At 45.9% G+C, this 27,766-nt stretch overlaps 1 protein-coding gene across 1 annotated transcript in view; it reads right to left on the bottom strand.

The window, feature by feature from the left end:
• PLB1 (phospholipase B1) overlaps window positions 1-27,766 on the bottom strand; it is a 186,251-nt gene that overhangs the window by 79,258 nt on the left and 79,227 nt on the right. The window contains exons 7-19 of the mRNA XM_081484271.1: window positions 22,688-22,749; window positions 21,354-21,435; window positions 20,119-20,168; window positions 16,471-16,511; window positions 15,842-15,885; window positions 14,216-14,306; window positions 13,806-13,857; window positions 11,821-11,907; window positions 4,768-4,830; window positions 3,655-3,734; window positions 2,652-2,727; window positions 1,627-1,731; window positions 528-584 (exon numbers count right to left, since the gene is read on the bottom strand). Of these exons, the coding sequence (XP_081340397.1) occupies window positions 528-584; window positions 1,627-1,731; window positions 2,652-2,727; window positions 3,655-3,734; window positions 4,768-4,830; window positions 11,821-11,907; window positions 13,806-13,857; window positions 14,216-14,306; window positions 15,842-15,885; window positions 16,471-16,511; window positions 20,119-20,168; window positions 21,354-21,435; window positions 22,688-22,749 (890 nt within the window). The remainder of the gene's footprint in view (window positions 1-527; window positions 585-1,626; window positions 1,732-2,651; window positions 2,728-3,654; window positions 3,735-4,767; window positions 4,831-11,820; window positions 11,908-13,805; window positions 13,858-14,215; window positions 14,307-15,841; window positions 15,886-16,470; window positions 16,512-20,118; window positions 20,169-21,353; window positions 21,436-22,687; window positions 22,750-27,766) is intronic.

Raw genomic sequence — 27,766 nt, 5'->3', positions numbered from 1 at the left:
TCACTGAAAGGGAGCTGAGACCCTAGGTTCACACAGCCTGTGAGAGCTTTGAACCCAGGTCTTCATCACTCCAGAGTCTGCGCTAACCCCAGGCACCACGATGGGCACTGGAAACCACAGGACAGCACTTAAGTGTGAAGTGAGGGAAACCCGGACCCATTCTCTACCTGAGCCTGATCCCTAGTGCCTGACTCCCAGTGAAGACTCCCAGACAGACTCCAGGGAAGTGTCCCTGCCTCCAGGAAGAGCGGAACTGAGGCCTTCCAGGGAGGCCTGCTCACTGTCAGGGCTACAGCCCAGCTTCTGCGAAGAGGAGGGGAAACTCCCAGGGGTCCTAGCTGGGCCATCACTAGGTGTGGGAGGGACCCCTGGTGGCCCAGAATCACCATCATCCTGGAGTCCTCTTGGTTCCTGCAGCCCCTCCAGCAGCAAGTGGGCAGGCCGGGCGCGACAGCAGAGTCCTGCCCCTCCTTCCACAGAACAAACCCCAGGTTATCATTGCAGCCCCAGGACCCCCAGCCACTCACCATGCTGTTCCAGAGAGTCAAGCCGAGAGCGGTGGGATCCTGGAATGGCTGCTCCCCCTGAAAGAGAACCAGATGAAGAGCCCTGTGTGCCCCAAGGGATGGGATAGCCCTGCCACATACTCTCGAAGCTCTCTTGGCAGAGATGGGGGGCCCCAATGCACCTCGATCCTTCATGCTTCTCCATTAAGAATGATGGGAACTTCGAGGACTGCTGTCTGGGGTCAGGGCTGGGAGGTGAGGGCCTGGAGGGGCGGGTTACACTCCTGGCTGCTACTTGTCATCATGGGGTTGTACACACTGAACTAAACAGCAGCAGGAGCAGGTGGCACAGAAGTGATTCAGGTGTGGTCTGAGTAGGAGGGGGATGAGAACTAACATTCCTCCTCCTCCTCTTTCTAAACCACTATTTAAACATCACAGAAGTCCCGGACACAGTGACTCCAGAAAACAGAAACCAAGAGCCTGGAGGGAGGACTGACCCAGATGCAAGGTGCTGAAGCCCTAGAGGCGTCAGAGACCTTGCTGAGCTGAGCAGGCCTGGACCCACCACAGCGCTTGTGGTTGCGGGCCTCCTGGGGTGAGAGGCATTGGTCCAGTGACCTGGGTGAGGAAGCAACTCTCCCTTGTAAGGATGGGTGTGGAGGAGCCTGCAGAGAGAGGAGTGTGGCGTGGTGCCTGGAAATTCCACCCTGAATAGTCACCGTGGCTGAGAGATACAGAGGGCTTCCACACACCGGGCGCTGTTCTAAGTTCCTCACACGTACTCATTCTGACAACCACCCTAAAGGAGGGACTACTAACAATGGCCCTAACATCCCAGGTGAGGAACCAAAGCACAGAGTTCAGACAACTTGCCCACAGTCACAGAGCCAGCCCATTCCAGAGCTGGAAGCTGTCTGTGTGAAGTCCATGCTCTTTACCTGCGGGCTGCTCTGCCTCTTGGAACCCACCTCACAGGGTTAGCCAGCCCCATGGGGAAATGGGCCCCAGAGTATAAGAGAAAACTGCAGCATTTCCCCTGCGACTGCACGTCCTGGGCTGGGTCTCCTGTGGAGGAGAGGGTGGAGGCGGGAGATGGTGTGGGCCGGGCCTCACTCACTGAGGGTGGTGGCAGGGCTCTCTCGTAGAAAAAAGGCTGGAAGACGACCGCGAAGGACTCCTGCTCGTTGTACTTGCTGGAGGCCAGGAGACGTTCCCAAGTGTCCTGGAGAAAGGAGCACCGTCAAGGCTCAGCCTGCCCCATCCTCCCGTCCTCCCGGCAACTCCCTCACCCCTGCCCCGGTCAGAATGACCCACCCGTGCTGGTCTGATTTGTATGCTGTTTGGAAGCTCCTCTCATCTCATATTTTGGGGCCCTATGATTGACTAAATTGGGTTTTCATTCTTCTCTGAAGCGCTAGCATCAGGTAATAGCAGAGTTAGACCTGAAATATATTCTCTGAGAGCTCAAGAAGTATACAGCTGTCCAGCACATAGCTAGGGCCCCCACGCTCTCTTCAAGGGCTGAGTTCTGTAGAGGGATATGCTATGACCCCGTCAGAAACTGTCCCTTCCTGAGTGAGTTAAGTGCCATACAGCTTCACAGGGATAAATTTCTTCTTAGATAAAAATCATTGTGGTAATGTGTATCAGTGGGAGCTGTGCTTTGTGCTGTTTGCTGGTGGGGATGAAGTCTTCTGCTGAGCCATCCACACTGTCTTGGGGTCTCTGCTATAAGCTAGATACACGTCTTCAGGGGCTATAGCCCCTGACTATAGTCTAGGGCACAAGCCTAAGCTGGGCAAACTAGATCAGCAGCCACAGTATAAGCAGTGATAATGACCAAATGACCTCGGAGTGATCTACAAAGTTCTTCAGCATCTTTAACTGTAGGTACCACCACCATCCTTGCATTTCCATCTACTTTCCCCCCACCAACCAGTACTGTAGTCCCCACTTTACATACAGGAAAAATCAGGCCACCACCCGGAAGTGACCCAAGAGGAGTTGCTGCCTTCAGTTCCTGACTCTCAGTCCTGCCTTCAGCAGGTGAGGTCCCACCTCAGCAAGCTGGCACCCTACACTTCTGTTCTCATGACCACTCTCCCCTGTGAGCCAACAGCCAGTGTCCCAGAGTGGGCTCACCTGATAAGCCCACTGGGTCACAACACTGGACAGCCGCGAGGTCTCCTCTGAGCACCTACAGGGCTGGGCCGTGGGGCTGCAGGTTAAAACAAGCCAGAAGTGAGTGTGGATGCAGTGCTGGGACCATCAAGGCAGCCCCTTGGGGAAAGATGGGGCTGCGGGGACTGGGAGCTGCTTAGGCAGCAGAGAAGGGACGAGTTGGGGGTCTCAGAGGGTCCAGGAGAAAGAAGGAAGGAAAGAAGAAAGGGAGGGTGGGAGGGACACATTGGGGAGAAAAATGGTACATTATGGAGACACTTATCACTGCATCTCCTGATGCACCACCTCCCTCCCCCCCCAGAGGCCTACCTCCTCTCCTTCCTTCCCCTACTCTGAGACCCTCTCCCTTCTTCCTCTTCATATGCCCCTTTCCTCTCCTTTCCATTGCTACCAGCTCCAGCCATCCCTGTTCTGACTTTATCCACGTGAACTTTTCTGGGTTCCGTTCAGTCGCTTAGTCGTGTCCAACTCTTTGCGACTCCATGGACTGCAGCACTGTCCATCACCAAGGACATCACGAAGGATATCTTTTCTGGGTACAAGGCCAGAAATCTCAAGATTTAGGTTCAAAAAGTTTAAATTCTCTGAAACATCTCAGAAATATATGGGAATCAAGTTGTGTGAAAATGAAATCCACTTAGGCTAAATTGTCTCTCCAATGTCCTGAATTAATACTTCTTGGCTTCTGGATGTTTTGCCCAGGCTGTTTTTTAAACTCTCAAGTCATTCTGGTGGGAGTAGGGCACCTGGCACCACGTCAACCAGAGTGACTATTTCATTCTTTAACTCAGGCCCCTCCTGCAGCCTGACTCTGCCCCCAATGGCTGTGTGATCACACACATGTCCCCTAGCCTCTCTCCAACTCCATCCCTTGGATCAGTTAATGCATGTGAAGTGCCTCACACAGTGCATGGCATGTGGCACCAAGCCACAAATGCTGGCCCCCTTCCACTTCCCTTTTTACCTAAGCACAGTCTTCTGATGCCAGTGTGAGCCCCTCAGAGCCTCGGAGAGATCTATCAGGTTCACAAATGCTTTGGGGACCTAGGAAGATACAAGGGAAAAGATGAACATTTGCAAGTCAGTGTCACGACTCCATGGCCTTTCTGGAACCCTTGGTTTGAGCCTAGTTTGGGGTCCAGTTAAGCACGATGGGGGAGAAGGCAATGGCACCCCACTCCAGTACTCTTGCCTGGAAAATCCCATGGACGGAGGAGCCTGGTAGGCTACAGTCCATGGGGTTGCTAAGAGTCGGACACGACTGAGCGACTTCACTTTCACTTTTCCCTTTCATGCACTGGAGAAGGAAATGGCAACCCACTCCAGTATTCTTGCCTGGAGAATCCCAGGGACGGCGGAGCCTGGTGGGCTGCCGTCTATGGGGTCGCACAGAGTCGGACACGACTGAAGCGACTTAGCATAGCATAAGCACGATGGGCCTCTTTTTGTTAAACAGGTAGGCCCTTTGGGAGATGGTTGGTTGGGGTTGGTTCAAGGCTTTTAGCCCTGCTGCTGTGCCATCATCCTCCATGGTGGGCAGGGGGCCTCCCCACCACAGTATGGACAGGGCAGCAAGACCCGGTGGTAATAAGACTGTAGACTCTCTTCCTCCCCCAGAGCTCTCCTGGGGTTTTCAGGACATGCAGTGCTCTCACTGGTCAGTTAGGGGAGCTCTCAGGGTCCTCAAGGGTCCTCAAGGCCCCTCCAGGCCATCACCACCCTAGATGCAGTCAGAGCCAGTCCTCAGGAAATAGCAGGTCACCAAGAACCCAGGGAAGAACTGGCCTATATCCTTCCTCCCCTCCAGAGGTCCCTCAGGAATACCCTTTACAAGTGTAAAGAGTTGTATATCTGATCCGTTTTTCATCAAAAGGGCAAGAAGCCTGGCTTCTCCAATGCCTTCCCTTTCTCTGGAGTCTTGGTCTCCCTCCTGGGAGTCCGTTTCCCCATCCCAGTGGAGGCCATTTAAAGGAAACCAGAACCCTATCAACCCGCAGAAGGGCAGTTTCTCTCGGCTGCTGCAGGTGCCGTGAGGGAGTTCTGGGTGCCTGGGCCCACAGACCTGGGGGAGCCTCACCTCCTGGTGCAGGTAGTCCAGCGTCCTAGTCAGCTGGTCCATGCTGCTCGTCACATGTATCTGCTATGGAAGGAGAAATATGCTAAGTGTGAGTGGGGATGAGGGATATGGGCAAAGATGCCCAGGCTCATGCCGGCCTGTCTCTTCCTTTCCCCAGCCACCCCCACCCATCTCGATGGATCTGATAGTGACAAAGGCTCTGTCTAGATCCCAGTTTCCCACAGATAGGTGTAGAGTTCCCAGAGCTTCCTAGTTGTTTTTTTTTTTTTGTCCATTCTATGACTTCCCCAACCCACCACCCATCAGCAAATAAGTAAACTTCCTCAAATGAGAAGTTTCATGTCAGGGAAGAGCAAACCCAAGATCAAGGCAATTATAAAGCTGACATATGGGACAGGAGACCAGACTTACTCCCAAAGGCTGATGGAATCACTTTGACCTGAAGAAAATCAGGTCTAGAGGGGGGACATAATTACACTTGAATTTAAGAACTTGGAAGGTACTCCAAACTTCTCCATGGCACTCTTAGCAGATCTCTCCCTGCCACATCCTCCCCCAGAAAAGGAGTCCTGTCACTGACTATTTAAAGACACCTCCTACCCACCCTATTCCTCTCAGGTAATGAAAATAAACAAATGAGAACACCTCAAAAAAAAAAAAAGCCCCGGTTTACAGCTTTCAGTGTAAAAACAAAAGTAAACTTTTCAACAAGACAAACTTCTCAGCTGCCTGCAAGCCTGACGTCTCCCCGAGGCAATGTGGCTCCGAGGAAGACAAAGCACACCTCACAGGCACAGACTCTGGAGACAGCTGTCAATCACTCGGGCTGGGACTGAGTGGAGGGCAGTCTCCGCGCTCCTGTGTCTCTGCTTCTGTGCGAGGCTATCCCCTGGAAGCCATTCCTGCCTGTGCTGCTGCCATAGCCAGCATTAAAGCCTCCTCATTTTTTCTCTCCCTGAGCATGACATTCAGCATCATGCTTTCCCTTCTAAAGAGGCATGGGAAGTCTGTCGAGAAAGGGCCTCGTTGTCTCTCTGGACCATACTCAGGGCATCCCTCTTCCCTCGGGGAGTCCCTGCATGGTTCTCCTTGGACTGCAAACCCTGCTTTAGAAAATTCTTGGTCAAGGTGCCTATTCACTGCTGCAGAGTGAGCCAGGGCCCACCCAGGCTTTCCAAGTGCTGAATGGTTGCCCTTGGGGCACCAGCTGTCCCTGTTCTTTAGTGGAAGACATGATACTCCTATAAAATGTCCCTTGCCTATGAGGTCACATGTGATAAACTCCTCCATAAGTTGAAATTAGGAAAAAGCTTATTTCTTCAAACGCACGTGTGCTAAGCCACTTCAGATGTGTTCGACTCCTTGTAACTCTAGGGACTGTAGCCCATTAGACTCCTCTGTCTATGGGATTCTCCAGGCAAGAATACTGGATTGGATTGCCATGCCCTCCTCCAGGGAATCTTCCTGACCCAGGGATGGAACCCCATTTCTCTTATGTCTCCTGCATTGGCAGGCAGGTTCTTTACCACTAGCACCACTTGGGAAGCCCTATTTCTTCAAATGAACTTCCCTAGAATCAGAAGAATGCTCTATTATCAAATGTGTGCCTGCAACCAGACAACTTTTTCTAACAAATTATTTCCCTGGGATTCGTTCCAAGAAGTAACATTATTCAGCCAAAAGGCACAAACACTTTTAGATTTCTTGAGTCATACTGCCAGTGTGTGCCCTCCAAAATGTTGACATCCATTTCTAAAGACATCTGCAAGAATAAACGAGTGTATTTTTGAAACCAAGAGTTGTTATTTATTAGATACATTAAACTGTAACTTGCTTAATAAATAATAAACTGCAACCTGCCTTCACTGATCAAGCTCGCTTTAATTGTTTTTACAATAACTTGTATGTCCTCCAAGCATGACATAGCTTAAACAATGAGATGTTTGCCTGAGTTGTTTTTCAGGAATTTGGAGTCAGCTGTTCACTGGCTCTCGAACAAGAATTGTTGAGACCTCCAATTGGGCATGTGTTGAGTATTCCACTGGTGACCTTTTGATATCAGAAGACCCTGAATTCCACCTTCAGAACAGGCTGACACAGCCCTTTTCTGAACACATGTCCCATGAAGAAGCAGGTATTAACAGCTTAGTTGCACCTGTGCAGAACTATGATTCCCTCACCTTTTTCTTCTCTGCAGTCACCTTTCTCCCACACTCCCCACGTCTCAGATCACCCTGTCTCTTTATCCCATAAATGCCCCAAGGTGGATTTGAAAATTGTTCTCCCACTTCCTCATTTGGCTGCCTGGTGAATAAATCCTTTTTCTCTGCAAACCTCAGTGTCCCAGCATTTGGCCCACTGTGCATGGGGCAAACAAACTGGATTCAGGAACAAATTCTTGTAGTGCCAGTCTTGGTCTTTTTCCTTTCTCCTCTCTCTTATTCTGATTTTTTTTCTTACTCCCTACATCTAGACTTTAACTGGAGAGCAGTAAGTGTCCAGACCCTAAAAGCATCCTTGTGTCACTGCTATGAGCCAGATTACCAGCTGCCTCTGAACAGCTGGACCCACCATAGCAGGCCTGAGGCAGCACTGTCACTGTCTAATGAGTGGCTCCTCATCGTCCTCTCTTACAACTCTGGTCTTAAGAAACCCCTAAAGAGCAAGTGTGGACCAAGGCCCTTGTCTATTCCCCATGAAAGGAGCCCCAAGGCCTCTTATAGGAGGGAAATTCCAGGTCCTAAATAGGGCAGGAACATATGTTTACAATTTCTCCTTAACAGTAAAATACCTTTATTTCATATGAACTATTTCAGGGAACCTGATGTATGCATGTTGCTGGTAAAGGTAGAACTGCTTTGAGGTCAGGTGAAAGCCTGGAGCCCACAGTCTCCGAGTACCTCCTGCAACTCCTGAGACTGCAGAACAACCCCTCATGGAGAGGCTGTGCCTGTGATGTCCACTGGGGATGCAAACTTCTGTGTAAGAGCTTCTCAGAAGGGGGTTCTGGGTTAGCTGTGGCCAGAGGCACCGCCAGGAAGACTAGGATGTGAGGGGTGGGTCTGTGCTGCAGAAGCAAGACTGGAGGAGTGAAGGGAGGAAGCAGCCAACCCAGGCCAAGGAGGCGGAGAGCCAGACCTATGAGCCACGAGGTCCTTTGGGGTCAATGGCAGTGGAGGTGGGATTTATTCTAGGCTCCAAAGCCTTGGTGGTCTTTGTGCAAAGCAAAAATCAGGATAGAAGAAAAAAATGCAACAAAGTGGAAAATTGAGTGGATGCTAGTAAACATTACTACAGTGAGCTCACTTTATAGAGATTAAGTCACTGGTGTGTAGCCATTTAGAAATCAGAGGTGAGGCATGATTACTTTTGTCATATGTTTACAGTCAATTAACAGTGTGAGGTTCTAAGTGTGAATAAACTTAATCCATATGTATCAACATGACTAGATCTTAAGGGAATTTCACATATTGACCAAAAAAATCATTAGGTTTGATAACAGTGTTGGGAAGGTTGTAGGGAATGGGTGTGCTCAAACATTGGTGAGAATACATGATATTGTGATTTATAATACAGAGTATATATTTGGTCTTTGTCCCTTTTTATGGCACAGAGTTTATAAATCATTAGAATTTCCTAAGTGATGAGAGCATAAAAGTGTGTTTTGCTATGCTAATAAGGTGACTTTTGGACTACACCTAAGGACAGGGGCTTGTTGCCAGGAGAATCAACCCTGTGACTGCTGCTGCTACTGCTGCTAAGTCACCTCAGTCGTGTCCGACTTTGTGCGACCCCATAGACAGCAGCCCACCAGGCTCCGCCGTCCATGGGATTTTCCAGGCAAGAGTACTGGAGTGGGTTGCCCTTTCCTTCTCCAGTGCATGAAAGTGGAAAGTGAAAGTGAAGTCGCTCAGTCGTGTCCAACTCGCAGCGACTCCATGGACTGCAGCCTACCAGGCTCCTCCGTCCATGGGATTTTCCAGGCAAGAGTACTGGAGTGGGGTGCCATTGCCTTCTCCGACCCTGTGACTAGAGAGTTGGAACTTAAGTTTCCTCCCCACCCCACCCCCCACCTGGGGCGAAAGTTGAATCAACTGCCATTGGTCAGTGACTTAGTCAATCATTGTATTATATAATGAAGCTTCCATAAAAGCCCAAAAGGATAGGTTCAGAGAGCTTCCCAGTTGGTGACCTTCCCAGCTTCCCACCTGGATGTGCTGGGAGAGTGGCCCACCTGGAGAGGGCATGGAGGGTCCTGGCTCTTTCCCTATACCTTTCCCTGTGTATCTCTGCCATCTGGCTGAACCTGAGTTATGTCCTTTTATAATAAACCAATAATCTAATAAGTCAAATGTTTCCCTGGGTTCTGTGAGCCATTCAAGAAAACTAACTGAACTCAAGAAGGGGCTTGTTGGAATCTCCAATCTATAGCCAGTTGGGCAGAAGCTCAGATGACAACCTGGACTTGGGACTGGCATCTGAAATGTGGGGTGGGGGGGCAGTTTTGGAGGACTGGGCCCTTAGCCTGTGGGATCTGATGTTATCTCCAAGTAGATCATGTCAGAATTGAGTTGAATTGTAGGACATCCAGCTGGTATCTGAGAACTGCTTAGTGGTATGGAAAAGTCCCTTACATGTTGGGATTGGTCCCAGGATATTAGACTATAAATGGGTTTAGCTCCTTTGGAGGGCAATTAGGTAGTCCTTCAAGATTTAAAGTGTATGTATCTGACGACCAGCAATTCTCTGTTTAAGAATCTACTCAAGGCACTTTTCTTCAAACTGCTTTGATCATGACCCATGGTGTGAGGTATATTTCACATCACAACCCAGTACATACAGATCTATATATAAATGAAACAAAAATAACCACAAGCCAACACTCACCTTTCTACGTGCAATAAACTCTAGTATTTCATAGTTGATTCTATTCTATTTTTTATAATCCTTGGTTGTAATCTTTTAAACTGATTTTTGGCCCATTAATATACTTCAATCTACAATTTGAAATATAATTACACTATAATTGAATACAATGAAATATAATCACTGTATTTAGAAAAACACTATATTCAAGTAAATGAACAAGATTGTTTACAATAGTGAAAAACTAGAAACACCTAAGTGGTCACTAATATAGAAACAGCACAATAAAATCTGGTAAATATACACTATGGGATATTATTTAGCAATTAAAGGAATAAATTTAATCTGTTTAAGTATCAACATGATTATATCTCAAAAATATTTAGTGAAAAAAATTGTTCAATAGTACATACAATATAACACTATTTATGTTAAACCTCTCTCATATACATACACATAAAGGAATACTAGGAATTACAGATGTGCAAAATATTTGGGAGAAAAAAGTGAGAGGATCAGAGGTGTTGTCTACAGAATATTTTAGCTTTAACTGTAATGTTTCATTTTTAAAAGGAGAAAGCATCTGTGCACTGCTTGTGTAGTTATAAACTAATAAAAGTAAATAATACATAAATGGACACATGCACACAGAAATGTACCATGTATGTATTTAAGAATCAATATAATGTATTGAAGGAATAAATACACGAAAGAATGCAAGAATTCACGCAGCAATGCTTGAACCCAAGATAAAATGTATGGAAGAAATCGTGAATGAGTATAAGTGTTAATAATACATTCAAATATTAAAAAAGTCAAATGCTAGCATGAAAAACTCATCATAAATACCATAATATGTGCCTGCATGTAAGAAGAAAGAATGAAGTTATGCATGAACAGATAACTGATGGATGGATGAATGGATGCATGAGTGGATATACAGAGGAATACAGCAATGCCTAAATACTTGTTTGAGCATTCAATGCATGAATGTGTAAATTCATGGGTACATGCTGGTTTGCATAATGGCCAAAGTGGAGGGGGTGGTGCCAAGAATAAACAGATAATGTAAATTTCACTTGCCACAGGAGAAAACAGAAGTGAAGTAGAACAATCTTCAAGATCTACATGTCCAATGTCACTAAAGGAAGTGGAGTTTTGATGGTAGGCCAGGAGTCAAGGGGCATTTGGAGGAAGGCAAGAGTATGTGTTTGGGAGAGGGGCACAGAAAATAAGAGGACAGCACCTCAAGAAACTTCACCCTTGTTTGTGCTATGGCCTGGTGGAGGCTCTGGAAGGTGGCTGAAAGGACAGCGGGCAAGTAATTGAACTGCCGTAAGTGGTAGGGCCATCTTGGAGGCAAGCAGGCTCCTGAAGAATCATCTGTGGGCCATTAATGTCACCATAGCCTAAGCCACCCTCTCACCTTCAACTCATCCTAACCTAGACACTCTTCAATAAAGAGGTAAGTCACAGTCAGTCACCTACATAAAATATTTTAAAAGTCACATATTTCATATCCCATTCCTGGGAATGCCAAAGAGCCTTGACGATATAGTCAACCTATGTGAACAACTCGACAACTTTCCTTTAAAACTGGAGTTCACAGTAAACTAGTTAAGAGGCAATGCCAAAGTACAGATCCCGCTTTAACTCCTGATGTCAGTATTTAAATAAAATTGGAGCTACAAGAGGCAAAATGATCTTTTATCAGAAAGTGAATTTTCCTCAGTTGTTGAATGATCATTGGCTCAGTTTATCTATATCATGGTTTCCTTTTCCTGATAGGATGGTGAGTTAAAAATTCCCCCATAGCTCAGTGGTAAAGAATCCTCTTGCAACGCAGATGTGGTTTTGATCCCTGGATTGGAAAGATTCCCTGGAGGAGGGCATGGCAACTACTCCAGTACTCTTGCCTGGAGAATCCCATGGACAGAGGAGCCTGGCGGCCACAGTCCATGAAGTCGCAAAGAGTTGGACATGACTGAGTGACTAAGCATGCGTGTATGCATGTCCCTCAATATGGTTCCTTGACCCTTAGATATCTGTCTGTCTACCTGCCTGCCCTAACTCGGAAATATGCACCATCAGGCCCAGCCTGCCAGGTGCAGATCAGTCGGGTTTAGTTCCTTCACTCGGCACCCACCCCAGCATCTGCAGTCCTTCTACCTCCCGCCTGTGGTTTACCTGTTGGGTGGAGGAACACAGGTGACACTGGCTAGCATTACTGAAGAACACAGTGATGAGCTTCCAATCATTTTGAAAGTCAAGTTGCTGTAAAAAAGAAATAAAGGACGATAGCATGAAAAAGAGATGGCAGGGAAACCTGGTACCAAAAGAGCTTTTTCCTTTGCATGTCTTTCGATTTCATACAACCCCCTCCCCAAACCATGTGTATGGATTTTTTCAAAAGGAGACATATAGGGTAGGTATTTAAAGTTGTGTAACTTTAGAATCCCCTAGATCAGAGTCCCCAAGATCAGTGGCTCAGATGGTAAAGAATCTGCCTACAATGCGGGAGACCTGGGTTCAATCCCTGCTCTAGAAGGCAATATGGCAAAATTTATCAAAACTTTTTTCTTTAAGAGGCTTACCATTAGATCCAGCAATCCATTTCCAAAAATGAGTCTTAAGGAAATGGATGTGTGAAAGACTTAGCTACAATGATGAAGCCTTGTCATAAGAGTCGAAAGTTGGAAACAATATAAATGTCTAAAAATAGAGGATTGCTGTGTAGACTATGGAACGCTCATGACATGAAATACTACGTGACTGTTCAAACAATGCTGGAAAGCATAATTGCCATCAGCAGAAATATGATATCAAGAAAATTAGATTGTAAAAAGTATCTACATCAAGTAACACCACTATTTTATAGAATGTATACAAACTTACGTGCTTAGAAAAATTATGGAAGGGAATGTACACCAACTTGTCAACAGTAATTATCTCTAGACATCAGGTTTAAGGATGGTTTTGGATGGTTTTAGTATTCTTTTGTTTATCTGTATTTTCTGATCTTTCTCTAATGAACATGTGTTACTTGTGGAACAAAAAACAAACTTCTGTTTTGTAAGAGTCAGCGTGGTGCTCTGGAGGAGCACTGGATGTGAATCAGGCACTTTTGATTTTAGCTCTAACTAACTGGCTGTGAACTCAAACAGGTCATTAAGACTTTCTGGGGCTTCAGTTTCCTCATCTGTAAAATGACAGGATTTGATTCAAGATCTCTAGCCATTTTCCAGAATGTTATGATCATTCCAGAAATTTGAGAAGTCTCTAGTTTGGAGGAAGCCACTCTTTATAGCATTGCTCCTGTATTTGCCCCTCTCCTTGTATAAATTGGAATGACCTGGCTTGAACACTCAAACTCTTTAATGGATGCATGGCTGGCTGAGACAGCAGCTTCCCTTGGTTCCAGTGGTTCAGGCTAAGTCCCTCATTAAAAGCCAGTTTGGTAGCAAAGCTTGCCTGAATTTGATACTTGTCCATAAGGAAAGCACAAAAGATTAGAGACAGTTTATTACAAACTCATATGTGAGCTTCTGAGTTAAGGGTGTCTATACTGCTAGAAGAGTGAGGACTAGGGCCCCAGGATGCATGTGACAGAAGCTTCCACCCAAGAACTAGAATGGGTATGATGATTAATAATGACAGGAACAGTCTCTTCAATGACAATGACAGCTGCAAGCTTTCACTGGGCACCGCCTCTGTGCCAAGCACACCCACCACCTCACTGAATCCACCCCAAGCCCTGCGCTGCAGGCCCTCATATTACTCTCATTTCATAAATGGGAAAATTGAGGCTTAGAGAGGTTAAGTGCCTTACCTCACACAGCCAGTACGTGGAAATTCAGGATTCACCCTCTAACAGGTGTCCCTCTAGATCCCAAGCTTTCAACCACCTTGCTGAGCAAGAAGTTATTTAGTTCATCTGCTGACTCTGGCAGGACCATACTGGGGATATGAGAAGCCGCCCTGTGTTCTACTGGCTTCCAGAGGATACCAGGGGCAGGAGTGTTCTTGGAGGGCCCAGGCCACACCGGGTGCCAAGCTCAGGGCATGATGGCCTCAGGGCATGGTGGCCGCAGGGCCTTGGTTGCCTGGTGTCTTTGGTCTGATGGCCTCCCAGCAGATGGAACAGCCCCCAGCAGAGTCAGATGGATTCTCACCTGGTTCTCTTTCATGTTCCTCACCAGGTCTTCTGCCTGAATCCACAAGTCTCTGCACAGAGGGAAGAGAGCCAAGAGAAAACTCAGTTAAATACAACTTTGTCAGGGGCTGAAACCTTGCCGCTTGCCCCAGCCTATGCACAAGGCTCTGAGCAGGAGGCTGCATTGCACCCCTCCTGAGTCCTGGAAGGCAGATATTGACCTGATTTTTTTGTTAGGCCCATCAACAGACTAAAGTCAGCACGGGAGACACATTTTGGCTTTGACTTAACACAGATGTCTCTTTTAAAGCCTCTTTGACTCTTCCAGCACCTCCACCCTCCCCCCACCCACCCCCATCAAATCCTCCCATCTAGATGCCAAAGACGACAGGGTGCCTAGCCCTGCAGAGAGCCAGAAAAAGAGCTTACTCAGCAGCATCACTGCGTACCACTCCCGTCCCAAGGGCGCATATGGGCTTCAGAACAGATGGGCTGAAGTGTCTGATGACATCTGAAAGGACTAAAGAGAGAGTTGGTTTGAGACTGTGGTCCTGGCAGCTGGTGGTCACCTGTAAAGACTGACCAACTCTGGGGTGAGGTGCCAGGGTCACTGCCCCTGCCCCAAAGCATGACCTGCCTTGGGCTGTGAAGTCCACTTTGTAGCAGGCCCTTAGAAGTGAACTGAGTTGAGAAGAGGGAGCATCCATCAGGTGCTAGGCCAGCCAAGCGCTAAGCCCTGAGGTGTGTGTGTGTGAAGGGAAACCGAGGCTGGGGGAGGCTACACCAGCTGCCCGAGGTGGCCGGGATCTGAGCCTGAGCACTCAGATCCCACAGTTCTTCACTGTCCTGCGCTACATACTCATTAGGGAAAGTGTGCTGGGATGGGGTGCCCGGCAGGCTGCCTCCCTGCCCTCCCTCCTCCTGAGAGTGACAGCAGCGCAGGAAGGCTCCGGGGAGCACCCAGAAGACGCTTTCCAGAGCTGACAGCCAGAGGACCGCTAAAAATAGCGCTGTCAGGAGCAGTTAGGCTATGTCTGCTCCCAAGAGAGGAGAGGGCAGACGGGGAGAGTGTCATGACGGTGAAGGGGTGTCCCCCTCCCCGGCCCCTCTTTCTATTGTCCCCATCCACAAGTGCCTGGGGCTTTTTGGAGCAGAACCCAGAAGAGGGCTTTAGAGGTGCTGCATCTGAAGGGAGCTAACACTGTGCAGGCAGCAGAGAGAGAAGGGGCAGGAGAGCAGGAGTCGTCCATTGCACTTTGTCCGCTTGGGCAGCCCCCTCAGTCACCTGGGGCTACAACTTCTTCATCCTCAACCCAAACTCATGAATGTTAATACTGATTATCTGACTCCTTGCAACTCCATGGACTGTAGATGCCAGGCTCCTCTGTCCATGGAATTCTCCAGGCAAGAATGTTGGAGTAGGTTGCCATTTCCTCCTCCAGGGGATCTTCCTGACCCAGGAATCAAACCCAGATCTCCTGCATTGCAGACAGATACTTTACCATCTGAGCCACTAGGGAAGCCCAATGATTATCTCTAGATGGAGGGATTACAGTTAAGTTTTCATTCTTTTCATTTCACTTTGCTGAAACCAATTGATATATCTATTTTGTAAGTAAGGGAGTTACTACAAAATGAAATGAACTGATAACTGGAGCTGGGTCTTCTCCTGGGTGTGGTGGTGGCGGCAGTGAATGGCAGACAGTTTCGCAGATGAAGTGCTTAAGTCCAGCCTTGGGGTCCTGGGGGAGAAGGAGCCTCAGGATTTTGACCCAGGCACCCCTGACCCCTCTCCTACATCCCTTAACCTTAACCCCATGTCTCTTGGAGTCTTCTCACTCAGGGGCCCTCGGACACCTCTCTTATGCCTTCTTTTCAAGGGACATGACTCTTCACACCCTGGCTCCCTCTCTGTCCTCTCAGAATGACTCCCCCTTTCCTCAGGCTCTGCCACAATGTGGCCAGTAGGGCACATCCTCTTCTTTCACCAAAGGGCTGCTGTGTTGGGAGGGACAGGGACAATCTGGATTCCGGCCATGAAAACACTGAACTCACCAGTTACCACTCCTATGCACGCTTGCGGCTCCTGCTTTTCGGTCCTGCAAGTAGAAGCAAACATACAAATGTCAGCCTGAGTTTGTCGCTTACCAATGCTTGCCCTCAAGCTTCTGTGGTCTCTTTCACAACAGGCTTTGGCTCAGCATTGCTCTGATTCTGGATTTATCCTTCCTGGAGACAGAGGCACATCTCAGAGGGCAATGGAGTTGCCAAAATGGGGTGAGCAGCTCTGGACCCTCCTCCCCACCCCTCTAGTCTGGTCCCAAGTTGGAAGGGGACACAAACCACCACATAGAACTAGCCTGACCCTGGTCCAACTCTCCTTGCATCCCCCGGAGCAGAGCACAGAGGCTGGAGGAAGAGAGCAAGAATCCCTCATTCAGCCCTTCCCGCTGTTCCTCCCGTATTCACCCCAGGGAGCCAGGGGGATTCCCACACAGAGCGCTGGATGAAGAGGCAGGAGTTTGTGTTCTGGTCTCCACTCTTCTGCCTGCCCCTAAGGGAGCCTGGAGAAGGCGTCTCCTTCCTGGCCCTCAGGTCTCCCCGCCAATGAAGCAGGGAGACAAGAGGGGACCAACACGGAGGCTCAGCTCAGCTCTCTTGCTCTGGGGTTCCCAGACAATTACCATTCTTGTTCCTCCAGGTTATCCGTCCCTGAGTCTGGAGGCTGGAAAAGATATGGGGTGTGAGCAGCCCAGCAAGGGAAGGTGGCAGAGCCTGTCCTGGGGAGACTCCAGCTGCCTGCCGTACAGCCCCTCCCACCAACAAAAGGGAATTCCTGGATCCAGAAAATGGCCAGACCTGCCTGTATTCATTTTTCAGGGAGGGAAGAAAGAATGTTAGATTTTCTCCAAAGCTTGCTGGTCCAAACTCAGGGAATAACAGGTGTAAAAGTTTTCTTCAGATTAGAAAACTGGGTGGGAGAGCTTAAGACTTAAATGTGTCTCTGTAGAATGTTAACATCCTTCATAGAAACACAATAGGTTGTTTCATTGTGACTTTCCATACTCTAAAATAATTAGATAATCTAATATATAATCTAAAATGTGTGTGGTCTGTCTCCCTTGCCTAGAATGTAAGCTCCAGGAGGGCAAGAATTTGCCTGTTTTGTTCTTGATTATATTCCTCAGACCTAGAACAGCATCTGATGCATCACAAGTACTCAATAAATACTCACTCAATACTATTTTTTGAATGAACAATGTAAGTGTTTGATTGTCCTCCTGGTAAAAGCTGAATCACACAGGACTCAGTTGGAGAGTTTCCCTGGTCATAGGGCTGAGATGAGACCATGGGAATCTTGTCTTTTGTGAGGTCCCAGGGATGCTTGGGGGCTTCCCAGATGATGCTAGTGGTAAAGAACCCGCCTGCCAATGCAGGAGACATAAGAGACGCAGGTTCGATCCTTGGGTTGGGAAGATTCCCTGGAGGAGGAAATGGCAACCCATTCCAGTATTCTTGCCTGGAATATCCCATGGACAGTGGAGCCTGGTGGGCACAATCCATGAGGTCACACAGATTCGGACACGACTGAGCGACTAAGAAGAGAAGTGCTTGGAATTGTGCCCAGAACATTGAAAGTGCTCAGCACATATTAGCTGTTGTCAATAGTATTATTTTCACAGGTTCTGATGCAAATTTCTCTCTCTCAAAATTCCTAGAAGACAGTGTCTCCAGGTGTGGTGATGACAGGTGATGCTGTACCCACATTACCTTACACCCAGCCTGCTGCTGCTTCCCTTTAAAGGGCCTGCCTATCCCTAAGGACCCAGCTTCAAAGACAGCTAGTCTGTAAAAATCGGCCACACCTGTGCCTCCCTCTGGGGTGGGCAGGCTGACTCTCCTCTGATGGGGATGGAGTCCTCTCTTCTTTTCAATGAGAGGGAGTGTGAAAAAATTTTTTCTAGGGGAAGGTAACACATTAAACAGAAGACCACATGCAAATACAAGTCAAATGAAGTCCTGAGGGAGGCTTGCCTCTGGGACTGAGGCAAAGAGGGTCAGCCTGTACCTGACCAAAGTGGACCTGACTGACAGTAGAGGTTTTCCTCAGAAAAGCCAGATGGGAGTGGTGAGGGGAAGGAAGGGAGAGAACGAGAGGAATAAGGTAGAGAGAGTATGAAAGAGCTCAGGGAGAGGTCACAGAGGGGAAGACTGGAACAAGCCCAGCAAACTCCCCTGCCACCATTTTGCCTGCTGCCGGCCATTTTCTCCCCACACTCTTCACTGGCTATGTGTTCTGTGGCCCTAGAGACACATAACTGAGACACAAGCCCTGGCTTCAAGGAATTTGATAGAGTGGATTATAACCTCCCTGGCATGGCAAATGTCTGTGACTCTTAATTAAAGAGGAAAAAAGGTCACAGATAGCATATTGCAGTGTAACCCTATTTAGGTCATACACACTCTCTCTCACACATACACACACACACCCTATATACTCAAGTGTGTGTGTGTGTATGTGGCTGTTGAGGCAAGAGAATAAGAGATATGAATTAGATCTTCCATTTTTTAATACTATCTACATTTGTTTTTATTTTTTCCTTATAATGAACATCTATCACAAGTGTTAGTTTGAAAACAGTTTTGATGATTCTCATCTTTAACATTCTGTGAGGAAAACAAAGTCCAGAGCAATTAAACAACTGCTAGCATTGGTCACAAGTAAATGCTTGGCCTTGGTGACAGGAAGCTCCAGGAACCTGGAGCAAAGGCACCTGCTTTCCGCCTTCGTTTTCATTTCACTGTCTTCCATTATCTTTCCCTAGCCTGATGTCTTTCATAAACCAGGCTGAGTTCATGAGAGCTGACTCTCAGGGCAGACAGAGGCAGGCAGCCTCCTAAGAACTGTGCTCTTGGGGCTTATCCTGAAGGTTGAGGTGTCGTCAGCTTGAGGATAATGATCGGGGGCTGGGAGACAGTCATGGACTGAAAGCATCTCCCAGCACCCTGGGCTTCCAGGAGAGGGTGAGCTGATTGACAGCAAGAGCTGTGAGGTTGAATAATTCATGAGTCAAGAACTCTCTCAGAGCCAGGACCAAAGAGTGGAAACCTCTGATTGGTTTAAATTTAGAAACCTGGCTTGGAGTGGAGAGTTCCCTGCAGGGGATTTCCCTGCCTCAGGAAGGAGAATTCTCAAGTCCTCCAGCCAATGTCACACACTCCTGGCTCTGCGATGTCACCATCAGCATGCAGGGACACACAGGCTGGCAGCGGCAATGTGCTCCTCGTGACAGAAAATCTCTCTTCTCATTATTCCCACCTCTCCTTTACATCCCTCCCCCTGGGACACCTCTGCCTTCACTCTCATCCATGTGCACACACATACACACACACACAGTCACACACACAGTCACATGTGCAGGTTTAACCCCACCACCACAAGTAGCAAAGAACAAGGGTGGAAGCCCTGGCTGCAGATTTCACTGGGCCCTGGTCAGTTTTTCTAATGTGAAGACTTCACCTATGGCCAGCGCTGTGTGCAGGGTAGCGGGATGGGTTTGCAGCAAGGAGGCAGCCTGGACCAGGGGCAGGGGCTGAGGCTGCAGGGGTGCAGAGGACAGCGATGACACAGAGGACATGAAGAAGGAAATGAGGTAGGCAGAGATGGGAGGAAGACATGGAAGGGGAGAGGCGAGGGTGTACTGGTTCAGGTGTGAGGGGTACAGGGCAGAGATGAGAACATCTGATTAGTGGTCTATGCAGCTGGGACGGCTAGGACTTGTGGGGCAGCAGTGCTGAGACCAGGGCAGTGGGACTGCGGGAAGCCAGGACTGACCGGGAAATCACACTGGCTCTGTTCTCCAACCCTCCTCTCTTTCTGCTTAACCCTCTCTCCTCTCTTTCCATCCTTCCCTTATTGCTCCCTTTCTCAGTTCCTGACCACATAAAACAATACCACTTCAAATTTATTAGCAAAGATGGGTGTATTTTTAAAAATTTGCCAAGCAGATAAGGACATTTTCTTCCTTATCTCATAAGCAGAAAGTTTAAGAGATTGCTTTTAAAATTCTGTGTGATCTTTGGCTTATTTATCAATAGGTTTGATTTACTCATGAGAAAGTTCAAAAGTTTCTTGATCCTAATGTAAAGAAAGTCAGTCACTCAATTTAAAACAACAACATCAACTCAGAACCCTAGATTTTAGGATTTTTCCAGTTCAGAGAATGTTCTCTCACCCCAAGTGAAACACTCTTCCTGGTTACTAGGAGCTCATTCAAAGAATCCCCAGTCTCAAACCCCGCCTCCCACTTCCATCTCCTTGCTATACTCACATTGCCAATGGCTGCCACAAATTTAATATCAGAAGGTCTCAAAGAGTGAACTGCAAAGACAAGAACCCATGTAAGATCAGATCTACATTTTGCACAATGTGGGCCCAGAATGCCAAATGGGAGAAGCAGACCCAAGGCCCTCACCCCAAGGATGCCCCAAGGTTGGCTGTGGGAGTGGGAATCTGAAGACCAAGAAGTCACTGGAAGCCCTAAACCTGCTCCAAAGAGGCTCAGTCCTCAGTGGAGGCCACACTGCCGACTGGTCTCAGGATCTCCAAGTAGGTGTCCCATGGAAGGTTACTCACGAACCTCCTTTCCTTCTCACCTGGCGCTCTTTCTGCCTCTCACTTCCCTCTATCCCTTGACTCTGCATTTCTCGGCCACCATTAATAAGAGAGCAACACATTAAAATGAAAACCATCTGGTTTCAAAAGAGATCATGTCGGCTTAGAGGCTTGCCAGAGAACAGGGCTGTGAACAGCCTGTGAACACTCATAAATATCAGACACAAGCTGCAGGAAGCCTCCACGACCTACCTGGGTCACCAGCATCCTTAAAATTAAGTTTCCTTAGAAACCACTGATATATTCCTTGGTCATGTTATGGGGGCATTAAGGGTAAGCCTCCTAAAGAAGCCACTTCCTAAGAAGTACGTCGATTTCTTTTTCTAACCACACTTCTTACATGACAGAATAATAAGAGTAGAATGCTTAACTGGAAATCCTTGTAAGCCAGTACAATGCAAACAAACAAAGCCATTAAACATAGTCTATAATGCAGCCATGTAACACGATAAAGCTGGAGAAGAGGATCAGTTCAACAGCAACATTCATAGCATCCAGGAATTAGACGAACCTAACCCATTATAGGAAAAAATATGTCTAGAGCAGCCACTGTGGCTACATTACAGGATTGGGAAGGTACGTGCATAGCCAAGATCCATCCAACCCACAGCTCCTGTGACATGGTCCACCCTCCTGGAGGTGAGCTCCCAGGGGTCGCATTCACCCAGGTAAAACCACCATGGGGCCATGTTAGTTTTATCTCTTGAGTAGTGTGTTCGGCTGTGTCCCTCCATAGAAATGACTGAGGATATCAAAAGAGGAGGGACTGAGGACAGGGAAGAGGGAAGATGTGAACAGCCAAAGGTGCAAGTAGAGTGGGGTTCAAGCCTCTCCCAGCCACACCAGAGAGAAGACACTGGCCTTCTTGGCTCATGGCTCAGGGTCACGTACCTGAGTTAGAAGGCACACTGGATCCTAGAGAAGGCACATTCTCTGGGTTGCAAAAGAATGAAAAACTCTTCAGGCTCTGTCCCTGAAACCAAATGTCAGAAATATCAACTGCCTTGTAAGGAAACATTACAGGTCCTGAAAGCTTGATGTAGAAATGACCACGTACTTATTCTATGAGGCTCAAAATCCAGAAGCAACAATTGTCCATAGTCATGTTCTTTTAACCCTTTAGCCAATTCACTTGGTAAAAGGAGACATGCCTGTTGAGAACGATTTCAGAGGTGGCAAGTAAGGATGCCTCAGAACAGTGGGGTGGAGAGGGAGGGAGGCAGGATAAAGAATAAAAACCAACTCTTGTGATAATGAGAAAGTTCTGGAGATAGAAAGTGGCAACAAGTACACAACAATGTGAATATACTCAACGTCACTGAACTGTACACTCAAAAATGATCAATTTTATATTATGTATATTTTATCACAATAAAGAGGAAATCACTAAGAAGAGACCAAATATATCTATACTAAAAAAACTTTTAAATCTCTTCTATGGTGTTATATTTTTTGTATTATCTACTTTCCTTTAAATTTGATTGCTTATACAAAAGTGGGTATATGGGGCATTATGTTATTTAAAGCTGGGAATTGGATAAAGTGGAAATTGGGAGACTCTTGTGTCCCCACTGGAACAGAATGTGTCCTAAGCCCAGAGGGGCTGCTGAAAACAGGTTGGTGGTGGGGGAGGGCTGGTCCTCAAGACCACTTGGCTGCCTCAGATGCCTGTGTACATCCAGAGCAGCCTCCACTTCTGTGAATCAGGTGGAGGACTTTGGGAAAGGAGATCATATGTATTCTTCCCAGAACCGAGAACAAAAGGGGAAATACTCCAATGGGGGAAAATGTGCAGTAAATTGGTTGCACATCCATCACAAGGAGACACAAGTTAATTTCTCATGAATTACTGATTTCAGTAAGAGATAAAGCATGTACTCTCAACTCTTATCTTGTAGATGTTCTGGGAAAACCTCACCCAAATGACTTCGGAAAACTCACAGCATCTGCTTCAAGGTTCACAGAGATAACTAGGCTGTTTATAAGTCTTTCTGGGTACTTCTGGGAACCACCTGCTCAGTCTGAAGAGATTTTGAGCCCCAGATTCCAGGAGCTACAGTTATGCTGCCTCCACACTGCCAGGCAACCTACCTGTCCCTGGGGAAGCAGCTCATCCAGCCTATCCCCCCAAAGCCTCAGGGAAGGGCCTGTCAACTTGTATCAAGACTTGGATTCACCCTTCAGAAGGGAAGGCACTACCTCTCCCATGAGGACAAAGCCCTTACCTCTGGCCATAGCTGCTCTTCCAGTGTGTTCTCTCCGGGGGAAGTATGGGCCTGGGTCGTTCCTAAAAGAAAGCAAGAACTGTCCTGGTTATTTATCTGGAATTAACTCCCTGCTCTAGATTCACAGCTTTCCTGCTTTTCCTCTCCGCCCTACCTATTTGCCCTGCTCATTAATGCCCCTTGTGTTAGGAAAGTCCAGGTTCCATTCTTCCAACTATCACTTACATTGTTTGGGACCCTGTACATCCATTAATGCATCCTCTTAAGGCAGAATTCCTAGGTTGAGAAGCAAAAGTGTTATCTGGGAGGGGTTAGCAATAACCCTATATCTTGCATGGACACATTACCACAGATTGCTTTGTGGGTTCCTTAGTGAAGGGCAGAACTCTAGGAGAGAGTGATGTTAGACAAATAACTACTGTTGTTTGGGGATCCAGGATGAATCAGGGAAGGCGGAGGACATTCTGAAACAGTCTGAAGGGTGATATGAGCTTAAGACAAGAGCTAATAGTGGCATTCCTAATAGCCATGACTGTACATGGTGGCTGGACAAGGGCTGTCTTCAGACATCTTACTGAACATGAAATGAAGAGGAAGAAAAGGAAGGTGGAGAGACTGCTAAGACACTGTTCTCGTCCCAGTTTACTTCGTGCCAGTCTTTTAAAACTTAATTTTTTAAAAATTTTATGTACAATGAGAAATTCACTTTATAAGCCAATGAGTTTCCCCATCAAACCTTTAGCTTTCTAAATACACAAATAAGGGTATAGCACAATAACAGCACTCTAAACAAAGGAACAAAAACAATCACCCACGGTGACAGCATCTCTACAGCCAAGAGTGGTTTCATGTGCTTACACTCATGTCCACCATCAGGCTCCTGACCAGTCTCACTTTTCATTCAGTTGTAATCAGTGTGGATGCAATGTTGTATCCCACAAACTCCTTTAATGCTGTATCTTGAGCTTTCTTTTTCACATTGATATATAATCTTGATGCTTACTTCAACAGCTTCAAGAAACATTTATGATACTGATATGTAATCAGAGGTCTGGCTCCATTGCTCCCTCTGGCTTCTCTCCACCCAGTTCTCTGTCCAGGGTGCACATTCCTTGAATGAGCATGCCATGCAAGAACCCCCAGACAGCATCAGACAAGGCCGAAGGGAGGCCTGACTTGGGGAGAGGGGACTTGATTTCTTTTCCACTCCAGCCTTCTTTTGCAGTTTTGCTTCCTGAACCGGAAAAGAATTTATCTGGAGTTTCATGAGGGATAAGAGTGTATTTCCATTTCACGCCTACAATGCAATCTAGCATTGATTTCTACATAGGAACTCATAACAGAAATGTGGGTTGTATCCTGCCTCCAGATCTCAGTGACCCTTTGGAAATGCCCAGAAGAAATATTTCTGAGCAGAAAGAACCACAGGATGGGAAGGTGCTGAGATGTGGACAAACACAGAGTGCTTGAAAGGGCTGGAGCACAGGGATCATAACTGGAGGGCAAGGTAGATGAGGCTGCACAGGCAGATGGCAGCCAGGCTGTGGAGCTGTCAACACCAGGCTACTCCATAGGCAACAGGAAGCTGTGACAGATCTTTGAAGAGATGAGCATTAGGGTGTGTTTTAAGATGATCATCACTCTGGGAAGTAGTGGGGTAGATGCATTAGCAGGGGAGAGATTTGAGACCATTTTGGTAATGTTCTTTTTAAGCCAGGATAAAAACACGTAAGGAAGTCAATATTTATATCCAGTTTCTAGGTACCCAGCCCTATTCTAAGCACTTACATGAAATAATTCATTTAATCTTCACAACGACTCTGTGAGATAAATGATATCTTCCCCACCTTACAGTTAAGAAACAGGCCCAGAAAGGGTCAGAGACATTTTAAAGATGACACAGTGAACAAATGGTGATGGAGGGATTTGAAAACAGGGAGTCTGGCCCCATGGGCCATGCTCAGAACCAAACTAAGTGTAAGTCACAGCCTAGGATCTAGACCACAGCTCAATCAACTTTTGGTAAAGGGCCAGATAGTCAGTCTTTTAGATTTTTCCGACTATACAGTCTCTCTCACAAATACTCAGCTCTGTTTGTACCATGAAAGCTACAATAGATAATATGTAAACAAATTAACTTTATAGAGACAAATTTGAATTTCATATAATTTTCACATACCATGAAATATCTTTATTTTTCTTAACCATTAAAAAAACATAAAAACCTCTCTGGATATCAACAAACTGATTTTAAAGTTTATATGGAGAGGCAAAACACCCAGAATGGCCAACAGAATATTGAAAGAGAAGAACAAAGTCGGAGGACTGACGCTGCCCAAATTCAAAAGTTACCATAAAGCTATAGGGTGATATTGGAAGAACAGACAAATAGACCCATGGAACAAGAGAGAGTTCCCAGACATACACCCACAGAGAGCCAACTGCTCTCTGAATAAGAGTGCAAAGACAATACAAGGAGAAAAGACAGCTTTTCAACAAATGCTGGAATAACCAGAAGTTCACATGAAAAAAAAAATCAATCTAAAAATGTAAATATCATTCTTAGCTCACAGATCATACAAAAAGAGGTAAAGGCTGGATTTGGTCCATGAGCTATTGTTTGAGAACCAGTGTCTGATCTAGACACTACTAAAAAGAGGTCAAAGTGAAATGGGAAGATGACATCTCTAGTGATCAGCAATAGCCCTGAGCCCCAGGCATCCCAGGTGGGAACCTGGATCTACCTCTAGATTACCAGGCTGGTTGCTACTGCCACAGCTCCTCACTGGGCTTTGCCAGCACCTTCACAAATAGAGGAATACAGGTGCTAGAGCAGCTGTCCCCTGATCTTTGAGAAATGTCCCACTCAGCACATCTCCTGGTCTTTCAGGCTTCATGCCTGAGGGGGTGGGGGGTAAACTGCTCTTCAAAGAAAGCTTTGGTCTCTGCTGTAAATAGAAGTTTGTTTTTTTTTTAATTTAAAAAAGAAAAAAAAGATTTTTATGACCGAGGATATACTTGTACTCTATAGTTCATACATTTTAAAAAATTGAATAATATAAGCAAAAGATCTAGCCCAGTGTCTACTTCACTTCACCAATGAAGTAAAGTTTTATGGAGAAATGAAGCAGAGTGTAGGGCATGAGGCACTGTTCTAAAAAGGAAGAGGTGAACGACAATATACAAAGTGTATATTGAGATACATTAAATTTGCTGAAAGGTGTTGTTTCATTATCAATCCAGAGACATAACCATACAAAATCTATGGGATACAGCAAAAACAGTTCTTAGAGAGAAGTTCATAGCTATATAGGCCATCCTCAAAAAGAAGAAAAATCTCAAACAACCTAATCTACCACTTAAAAAAGTTAGAAAAAGAGTAATAGACAAAACCTAAAGTCAGCAAAAGGAAGGATATAATAAATACCAGAGAGGAAATAAATAAAATAGAGATTAAAAAAATAGAAAGAAAAAAAAAACAATAAAACCAAGAGCTGTTTCTTTAAAAGGGTAAACAAGATTGACAAACATCTGGCCAGGCTCACCAAGAAGAAAAGAGAACCCAGATAAACAAAATAAGAAATGAAAAAGGGGACGTAACAATCAATACTGCAGAGATACCAAAAACATAAGGAAACATTACAATCATATGCCATCAAATTTGACAACCTAGAAGAAATGGACAAGTTTCTAGAAACATACTGCCTACCAAAATTGAATCAATAGATAATTTGAAAAAAAAAATAAAAGAAATAGATAAGTTGAAAGATCACTAGAGGTGAAATAAAATCTATAAAGAACAAAACTCCCTGCAAACCAAAGTCCAGGACCAGATGGCTTCACAGGTAAATTCTACCAAACATACAATGAAGAACTTATACCAATCTTTTTCAAGCTCTTCCAAAAAAATTGAAGAGGAGGGAGTATTCTCAAAAACATTCTATGAAGCCACCATTACCCTGGTACCAAAACCAGACAAAGACACCACCAAAAAAGAAATCTATAGGCCAATATCTTTGATGAATATAGATGCAAAAATTCTAAACAAAATATTAGCAAATTGAATTCAACAACACATAAAAAAGATCATACACCACAACCAAATGGGATTTGTCCCAAGTTCACCAGGATGGTTTAATATATGCAAATCAATCAATGTGATATACCACATAAAAGACAAAAACCTCATGATCATCTCAATAGATGCAGAAGAAGCATTGACAAAATTCAATATCCATTCATGATAAAAACTCTTACCACAAGTAGGTATAAAGGAAACATATCTCAACATAATAAAAGCTATTTACAACAAACCCACAGTCAATATAATACTCAACAGTGAAAAGCTGAAAGCTTTCCTGCTAAAATCTGAAACAAGACAAGGATGCCCACTCCCACCTCTTCTATTCAACATAGTGCTTGAAGTCCTAGCTACAAAGATCAGACAAGAAAAAGAAATAAAAGGTATTTAAATTGGAAGGGAAGAGGTAAAATTGTCATTATCTGCAGGTGACATGGTTTTATATATAGAAAACCCTGAAGACTCCACACAAAAACTACTAGACTGATAAATTCTCAAGGCAGTAGGATATAAGATTAACATACGAAAATCAGCTGCACTTCTTTACACTAACAATGAAATATCAGAGAGACCTAATATTAAAAAAAAAACACTTTTAATATTGCATTAAAAAATACTTAGGGATAAACTTGACCAAGGAGGTGAAGAAGGAAATGGCAACCCACTCCAGTATTCTTGCCCGGAGAGTTCCATGGATGGAGGAGCCTGGCAGGCTACAGTCCATGGGGTCACAAAGAGTCGAACAAACACTGACCAAGGAGGTGAAAGACTTACATGCTGAGAACTATAAAACATTAATAAAGGAAACTGAAAATTATTCAAGTAAATGGAAAGCTGTCCCATGCCCTTGGATTGGAAGAATTAATATTGTTAAAATGACAATACTACCCAAAACAATCTACAGACTCAATGTGATCCCTATCAAATTACCCATGACATTTTTCACAAATAATCCTAAAATTGACATGAAACTGTAAAAGACCCAGAATTGCCACAGT

The sequence above is a fragment of the Giraffa tippelskirchi genome, chromosome 4 (assembly GCF_054371585.1).
Source record: "Giraffa tippelskirchi isolate mGirTip1 chromosome 4, T2T-mGirTip1v1.2.pri, whole genome shotgun sequence".
NCBI classification, from domain to species: Eukaryota; Metazoa; Chordata; class Mammalia; order Artiodactyla; family Giraffidae; genus Giraffa; species Giraffa tippelskirchi.
Note: the sequence above shows the minus strand (reverse complement) of the source record. Positions and strands in the feature narration are given on the sequence as shown.